Source organism: Dromiciops gliroides, chromosome 3 (genome assembly GCF_019393635.1).
Source record: "Dromiciops gliroides isolate mDroGli1 chromosome 3, mDroGli1.pri, whole genome shotgun sequence".
NCBI lineage: Eukaryota > Metazoa > Chordata > Mammalia > Microbiotheria > Microbiotheriidae > Dromiciops > Dromiciops gliroides.
The window spans coordinates 67402384-67411612 of record NC_057863.1 but is presented as its reverse complement, the minus strand read 5'-3'; the positions used below and the strand labels follow the sequence as shown (position 1 = coordinate 67411612).

At 40.3% G+C, this 9229-nt stretch overlaps 1 protein-coding gene across 1 annotated transcript; it reads right to left on the bottom strand.

Annotated features, from left to right (window-relative positions):
• Positions 1–4366: 4366 nt before the first annotated feature.
• Positions 4367–4786, bottom strand: LOC122747152 (uncharacterized protein C1orf115-like). Its single transcript, XM_043993350.1, has one exon. The coding sequence runs from the start codon at positions 4784–4786 to the stop codon at positions 4367–4369; it is 420 nt and encodes a 139-aa protein (XP_043849285.1).
• Between the last annotated feature and the right edge of the window lie 4443 nt (positions 4787–9229).

The window sequence follows — 9229 nt, the reverse complement described above, 5'->3', positions numbered from 1 at the left end:
TTTTCCCCCCAAGATTCCAAGTTCTTTGAACAGTCAGTACAAAATGGCACAGTTTTCTTTCTATTTGCTTTTACCAATAATTTAAAATACTCTAGACAGTTTCTTAAGATTTTCTAAACATTCTCTCATCCACCACTTCATTCCGGTGCTGCACAGCTAGCTAGCTAGCCAGCCAGCCAGCACCTGAGAAGGAGGGGGGGAATAGAGGAGGGGCATAAGTCATGCTTTGTTTATTTATTTATCTTTGTTTAGATTTATCCAGTTCTGAGAGGGGAAGGTTTTTATTTTTCTTTCACAACATGACTAATGCAGAAAAATGTTTTATACAATTGTACAAATATAACCTATATCTGATTGCTTTCTGTATTGAGGAGAGGGAGGGAAAGGAGGAAGGGAGAAAAATATGAAACTAAAAATCTTATGAAAACAAATGTTGAAAACTATCTTTACATGTAACTGGAAAATAATAAAATACTTTTATTATTTAAGAAAAAAAAAGAACTTCAGGCAAACAGGGTTAAGTGACTTTCCCAAGGTGAGACAGCTAGTAAGTGTTTGAGGCCAGATTTTAATCCAGAGTACTTAATTAACTGCCAACATCTTTTTATGAGGTACAGTTTTCTGATTAAGTCAGGAAGGGGAATAATGTCATTGGCTGAGTGAATAAATTAGCCATGATCTCTAGGACTTTGAATAGCAAAGCTTAAGACAAATTTTAGCATTTTTGTTTTGAGATTTAAAAATTGGGATGCAATGGATATAGAAGACTTCGTCTATATCAGAGAGAATGGAGACAGGAAGAGAGGATTTTTCTTCCTCTCACCTCCTCAAGCTATCTTTCTTTGAATTGTAGCTACTTGAAATAATATATCCAACAGAGAGCAAGAAACATGTTCTAGAGCAATATAGATGAGAACAGTCTTTGGAAGGACCTTGATTTCAAGGTGTATGACCCCTGGCAGTAGAGAAGAGAGCTGACAATGTATTCAAGAGAGAATACTTGGGAATCCAAGTTATCAACCCACCTAGAAGAATTATACATAGAGGGAAATTTTGAGAAGAATGCACAATGAGAGAAAAAAACAAAAACAAACTTCTTGAGCCTGCAGTGCCAAGAGGCCTGAATTGCCTTTGCTACATGACTCATATGTATGTACCTTATTACCATTTATTTTTTCATTTATGCCCACTCTTACTTCTAACAAGGTATGAATTTGTAGCAGACTGTATTCACTCTAGCTTTGTGGGAGAAGTGTTTTGTTCTTACTATATCATCCTAGGAAATGCCTTTGCTAAGAACTAGTGCCTTTTATTGTCATGTCTGTTGATGGGAAACACACCAGTGGGGGACTGTGAGCTACAGTGCTCAAACTAGTATTATTTCTTAAACCAGAGGGAATAACCAAGCTCTGGGGACCCAACTTACAAATATGAGTTAATACTAAGGGAGCATAATACAAGGGGATATTTTACAAACAAAAATAACAGTGAAAGGCAACTGAATTCAGAGTTGTTGTAGTACCTGATTTTAATCCTGAACAACAATGGAAAAAGAAACATAAGTCTTTCTTCTTTGTAGAGAAATAGAAATTGACAGGGAAAAAATTATACTCTTGGTGAGTCATATAGTCAATCATACATTTTGAGTTGGAAGAGATCTCAAAGGTTATCAACTTCAACTTTTCATTTTAGAAATAAGAAAATGTAGGCCCAGAAAAAAAATAAGTATCTAAAGTCATACAAGTAGTAAGTAGCAGAGTCCAGGTCCTTTTTTTTTTCCTTTTTCCTTTTTTTCTGGTGCACTGAGGGTTAAGTGACTTGCCCAGAGTTGCACAGCTGGTAAGTGTCAAGTGTCTGAGGCTGGATTTGAACTCAGGTCCTCCTGAATCCAGGGCCAGAGCTTTATCCACTATGCCACCTAGTTGCCCCAAAGTCCAAGTCCTTTTATGCTAAATTCTGTGTTCCTTTCACTTGCTTGGTGATCTGATCAGCACCCACTTATTCAATTATTGTCTATCTCTAGATAATTCCCAAATCTGTATCAAGTACTGTTTATAAGACTTCTTTATATATCTCATACATATGTCTCAAATTTACCATTTTCAAAACAAAGATCATTGTCTTTCCTCTGAAATCCATCATTCTTTCTTCTGTCAAGAATATCCATTCAGTCAGATTCATAAACTCAGATCCTCCTCATTCTTCCCCCTCCTGAATTCCCCAACAGCCAGTTAGTTGCTAAGTCTTAAAAATTCAATCTCTAGAAGAACTGCATATATGTTTCTTCTCTCCCTTCCCATAACAACCATTTCCATTCAGAATCTCATGACTTTTTACCTGGATTGGTGCAAGAGCTTCCTAGTGGGTATCCCTGTGTCCTAACACTCCCCTTTCCAATCCATCCTCCATATAGCACAGGGCTGCCAACATCACACCTTTGGTTAAGAAGATTTAGATCTCTCCTTTGCCTTTAGCACAAAATAAATCCTCTTCAGCTGTTGCAGTGGATAAAGCACTGGCCCTGGATTCAGGAGGACCTGAGTTCAAATCAGGCCTCAGACACTTGACACTTACTAGCTGTGTGACCCTGGGCAAGTCACTTAACCCTCATTGCCCCATGCAAAAAAAAAAAAGTAGACAGGAATGTCCACAAGTTGAGGACTAGTGGCTATGTCAGGTCTGGCACTAAGATGGAGAACATGAGAAAATGGTGATAGTTCTTTCCCCAACTGCTCCCTTTCTTTTTTTAATTTTTAATTTTTTTTTAAGTGAGGCAATTGGGGTTAAGTGTACTTGCCTAGGGTTACACAGCTAGTAAGTGTTAAGTGTCTGAGGCCAGATGTGAACTCAGGTCCTCCTGAATCCAGGGCTGATGCTCTATCCCCTGCACCACCTAGCTACCCCAACTGTTCCCTTTCTTAAGAGAAGAAGCTATATGTCCTTGTGAGCTGCTGGCTCACTTGAACTTTAATTCCCTCTGCACTGGGAAAGATCAGACTTTGTTTTTAAATGCACACTTTGGTTTCTAAGCTCTTAATGGCAATTAAAAAAAAAAGTTGGCCAACACACCTGAGCTCTTCTTGTACTTAAATGACTTAGTGCATATGTGTAAAAGAGGAAGAGAGAGAGAGAGAAAAAACGTCAAGGTATTTTATCAGTGGAAGCTAATATAGGGGCTTGGAGCAATTTTAGAACAGTTGGGCAAAGGAGAAATTCAAGAATTACACTGTGGAGGCCTGCTATCTGCTTCAGAATTCAGAAAGCTCTGGAAATAAAGTAACATCGTAGGGGTGGGCATAGGGGTGGGGTGGGATAACAGGATTCCAAGAAGTAAAGCAGGCAAAACTTTGCATTCTGTTCCACAGTGTCACCCTCTTTGCTCTCCCAATCCACAGCATCAGTCTTTTGCTATACTAGGCTTTCAAAAGCAAGCCATGCCCTGTAAAAGGAAGGAAAGTGAGTTTCTTAGAAAGGGAAAACCCCAAACTGGAAAGAAAGACTGTTAGGGACAGTGAATGAATTACGGACATGCTCTTTTGTTCCACTTCTTATGCTGTTTGGTTAGTCAGTCAACAAGCATTTATTAAGCACCAGTCAACAAACATTTACTAAGCAGCAGTCAACAAGCATTTATTCATTCATTCATGTTTATAATAAACATTTTTATTCATAGTTTTGGGTTCCAATTTTTATCTCTCCTTACATCTCTCCCCTCTCCCCTCTCTGAGGTGGCAAGCAATCAGATATGGGCTATGCATGTGTGATTATGTAAAACATTACAATATTAGTAATTTTGAACAAGAAAACTTGAATAAAAGAAAAAAGTGAAACAAATTCAAACTTTTATTTACATTGTAGGATTATTTACTTCTGCCTCTAGTTAAGGTTGCCATTAAATTGGAAATGATCAGAAAACCCTGAAATTTGAGGCCTCCATGTGGTGTTCAAGAGAGCCAGCAGAGTATAGGTGACATTTAAGAAATTGTTTTGTAGCATTCCTGTATTTTTAATCCTATTGCTGCCAATAGACTGGCTATTCCTGGGCAGGTGTGAAGCTCAGGACTTAGCAAGCTAATTTGTCTACACCTCAGTTCATCCTTGTGGCCCCATCTTTCTTGGTGGAGGCTTCCCTGTACCCAGGATTCTGTTGATGGCAGAATGTCCCCAAGATAGAAAGCACCATAAAGCAGGGAAGGGCCTGACTCATGAACATCACCCCTCAACCTCCCCAAGAAAAGACAGCATTTTTTTCTCTCTAGTCACCAGTAGTATCTGGGTCAAAAGTCCTTGAAGCTTGGGCTTCATCGAGTTCCCAGAGCAGCAGTGTCCAGGTTCTCTCCCAGAAGAACAAACTCTGTGACTTCTATTAGAGAATGAAGGGAGGGAGGGTGTCTGATTCAGTAAAGGGTGATGAGTAAGCTGTGATAATTCCTTTAGTGATCACTTTCCTAGCATTCTTGCCATACTTCTTGAGCTCCTTCTGATAGTCCTTTTTGGACTTCTCTCCATCTGTCTGCTCCTCCATGGACTGGTATCTCTCCCGGAAAAAGGGAAAGTGAACTTTCTTGGAGTGGGGTCCCTTATCCCCCTTCCCCTTACATTGGGGCCCCTGGTGCTGCAGCTGTTCTTCCCCTTTAGTCTCCTCCCCCTCCTCCTCCTCCTCCAACTGTGGATGCTGCAGGATACAGGCTTCTTCTTCCTCCTCCTCCTCCTCCTTTTGCTCCTGCCTGAAGAGCCTGCTCAGGTATCTGCTGGCTGCCTTCTCTCTGAGCCTGTTGCCCGCCATGGTTCTGCCACCAGGGCTGCTGAACAGCAGAGCACTTCAAGGGAGAGGAGAGCACAGGATCTTGGCTCCCAGCTTAGTCCCTGACCCTCCTCAACAGGCTTTTAAGGGGCACCAATCAACAAGTCCTCATTAAGTATCTATTGTGTCTTGAGCACTGTGCTAAGTACAAGGAAACAAAAGAAACAAAAGAAACCAAACACAGTCCCTGCCCTCAAGGAGTTCACAGTCTACTAAGAGAGTAATCCTTGTACTCCTCTAGTTCCACTCCTATCCTTAAGCAAATCTTTGTAAACCCATTGAACTCTACTGGGTCCTCTTCTATTCTTATCTCTATGCTGATGATTCTCAGATTTGCTTATTTAGTCCCAACCTCAGGAGTTAGGTCTCTAATTGCCTATAGCACATTTCAGACTAGACATCTCTTAGACAACATGTCTCACAGTGAATTCTTTATCTTTGTCCCCAAACTATCCCTTCTTCCAAACTTCTGTTTTACTGTGGAGGGATTATCTCTACCATTGGACTTTAAACTTTTTGAGGGACTGTCTTATCCCTTTCTTTGTATCTCCAGGGTGTATCCCAGTGCCTGGGATATAATATAAAATGCTTCTTGACTAACAGAGAAATAATATGCAAACTAAATAGTCTATAGAGGCAAAGTTTCTTATTGTTGCTCAGTTGCTTTTTTCAGTTGTGTCTGATTCTTGGTGATTCTACTTGTTTGTTTGTTTTTTTCCTAAAGGTACTGGAGTGGTTTGCCATTTCCTTCTCCACCTCATTTTATAGATGACAAACTAAGGCAAACAGGGTTAAGAGACTTTGTCTAGAGTCACACCCCTAGTGACTGTTTGAAGCCAGATCTGGCTCTTTCAGGCCTGGCATGCTATGCATTTCACCAACTAGCTGCCCCAAAAGTTTCCTATGAAAAATGGGATTTTAGTTGCGCTTTCAAGGAAGCCAAGAGTCAGAAATCATAACGGAGAAAATTACAGACCTACAGGACAGCCAGTCAAAAGGCACATTAAAAGATAGAGAATCTTGTGTAAGAAAGAACAAGCTGGCCAGTGTCACTAGCATGTACAGAACTTAGGAAAAGGAGTAAGGTATAAAAACACTGGTAAGGTAGGAAAGGGGGGGTTATGAAGGTTTTAGAAACTACACAGAGGACTTAATATTTTATCCTGGAGGAAATAGAGAACTGCTGGAGTTTATTGAAGGGGTTTGGTGGTGACATGGTAAGACCTGCACTTTCATAAAATTGATCAAAAGGTTATTGAAATAGTCTAGGGACAGGGCAGCTAGGTGGCACAGTGGATAGAACACTGGCCCTGGAGTCAGGAGGACCTGAGTTCAAATCCAGCCTCTGACACTTAACATTTACTAGCTGTGTGACTCTGGGCAAGTCATTTAACCCCAATTGCCTCACCAAAAAAAAAAAAAAAAGTCTAGGGACACAGTGATGAGGGCCTGCACTATGGTAGTCTCACTGTCAGAGGAGAGAAGGTCCAATAGATGGGAAATATTTTAAAGGTAAAATTGACAGGACTTGGCACCTGATTGGCTATGGAGATGAGTGAGATGAATATGATACCTAGGCTGTCAGCCTGGTGACTGGGATGATGTCAATGTCCTCAGGAGTAATAGGAGAAGGGGACCAGCTAGGTGGAGCAGTGGATAAAGCACCAGCCCCGGATTCAGGAGGACCTGAGTTCAAATTCAGCCTCAGACACTTGACACTTACTAGCTTGTGTGACCCTGGGCAAGTCATTTAACCCTCATTGCCCTGCCCCCCCCCTCAAAAAAAAGAGTAACGGGGAGTTTGGCAGAGCAGAGGGTTGAGGTTGGGGAGGTGAAGATGATGAGTGAAGATTGGTATTTTTTCTTTCTACCTACTAAAACACGTGTTGAGATGTCTAGCAGGCATCTAGAGATGAGAGGCTCCAGCCTACATCTCCATCTCCATCCATCTCCAGTTAGGAGAGAGGTAATGGTTGCATGATTATTTTCTCACCTAGCTCAGCTTATCTGGCTCCTCAGAACTATATCTTGCCTATGTGAGGATAGCATTGAAGTGCATAGAAAGTTCAGTGATTTGGTTCAATCCCTCACTCTCACCCCATGACCAAACCAACATCTTTTTTTTTGATAGCACTTTTTTTTTAATAGCATCTTTTCCTTTATTTCTTCATTATGGTTCCTTAATTTGTTATGTGTTGCAAACTGTTCACACCCTCCTCTCTACTCTCATTTGCTCTCTGAGTGGTTTCTTCTTAATTTTCATCGCTTGAAGTCTGGTGTTTTATGAATCAGTGATGTCATACCAGTAGAATATTGTTTTTAAAAAAGATGGGCATTTGTGTCATGGAGAAATTTTCATTTGCACTTTTCATGGCAATCTTAATTTTTTTCAGAATGTTTTTACATTTTTTATCTTTATAAGATTTTAAGCTGGTAGAAACATTAGAGATTCTTTCTACACAGTAATCCAACACCCTTCTTTTAGAGATGAGAAAACTGAGGTCCAGAGAGGTAGCATGACATGGTGGATAGGATGCTGGGCCTGAAGTCCCAAAGACTTGGGCTTAAATCCTACTTCTAATACTTACATGTTGGATAACCAAGGGAAACTCAGCTTCTTAGAACATTCTGTTACTCTACTGAGGCATAAATGAGATATTTTTGTGAATAACTGTGCTATCTTTAAAGAGCTAGGTCAATTGAGTCAATTTCTCAAGGTGACCTAGCAGAACTGGGATTCACACCCAAATTTCACTTAAATAAAGTACTCTGTTCTGTGACTCATTCTACCTCTCTCATTTGATACTTCAACAACCGTTTTAGGGAGATAGGATAGGTGTCATTTATCAGGTGAAACCAAGACATAAAAATATATAACAACTTATTAAAGGCAATGTAAGAAATTGGTGGCCAATACAAGAAATTATGTATTTGATAAATTAAGATAAAGATAGGGAGACATGCATGACCTGATGCAGAATGCAGTACACATAAGCAAAAGAACAAAATGTGACATTCTACAATCTAAATTTAAGGAAGTTTCTCTTCCCACCTCAGTTGATGTAATTACTGAAAGCCCAAAATATAACACAAAATAACACAAGGTTTTGTTGTTGTTCCTTTTCAGTCTAGTCTGACTCTTCATGGTTCCATTCAGGGTTTTCTTGTCAAGGATACTACAGTGATTTGCCATTTCCTTCTCTAGCTCATCTTACGGATAAAGGAACCTGTGGCAAACAGGGTTAAGTGACCTGCCCATGGTGACACTGCTAGTAAGTGTTTGAGGCCAGATTGGAATCCAAAGTACTGAATTAAATGTAAAAAGATATATTCATGCCCATATCCTTTTATGAGGTAAAAGCAGTTTTCTGATTGTCAGTAAGGGCAATAATGTCATTGACTGAGTAAACAAATTAGCCATGATTTCCAGGGCTTTGAATAGCTAAGCCTAGGACAAATTTTTCCAGTTTGGTTTTGAGATTTAAAAATTGAGGTGCAATTGTAGAAGAGACTCCTGCATCTATATCAGAAAGAATGGGAGTGGGAGGAGGGGATTTTTCTCCCTTCTACCTCCTAAAGTCATTTCTCTTTGAATTGAAGCTACCTGAGATACAATATCCAACAGAGATCAGAGAAACATATTCTAGACCAGTATAGATGGAGAAAGTCACTGGAAGGACCTTGATTTCAAGGTGTGATGACCCCTGGCAGTAGGGAAGAGAGCTGACTATATATTCAAGAAAGAATACCTTGGGAATCCAAGTGAGCAATCCACCTAGGAGAATTGTACATAAGGTGAAGGTTTGAGAAGATTGCACAAAAAGAGAAAGAACTTCTAGGCCCTGCAGTACCAGGAGGTCTGGGTTGCCTTTGCTACATGACTCATATCCATATACCTTACTACCATTTATTTTAGGATTGTGCCCACTCTTCCTTCTGACATGGTATGAAATTGTAGCAGAATGCATTCATTCTACCTTTGTGGGAGAAGTGTTTTGTTCTTACTGTTGTTGGGGTGACTTGCAATCTGGATGAGGGCAGGGCTAGCTCAGCCAAAGAATTGGAAGGTCATCATGAATCTTGTAAAATAAAAAGAGATTTATTAGGAGGGAAGAATATATGGCTGAGGGAGAGATCACTATGGTGACTGTCCCACTGGAGGAAGAGAAGACCTTGTCTTTTGCATCTTACAAAACAAAGAAAGGGGAGGCAATTACAAAGAGGACATGCAAAAACTGGGAAGGTCCAGATAACTAGGAGGGGACCTTTGAATAATAGGGTATCAGTAGGATAAGAAACATGTCTCCATATCCTGCATATCATCTTCCAGACCTCAGTATTGCTCATCAGAATACCAGGGTTGTCCTCACACCTTATTCCTGAGATGGGAGACAGAGCTCTTTTGCCCTTGGCTTTGGGGGTTGG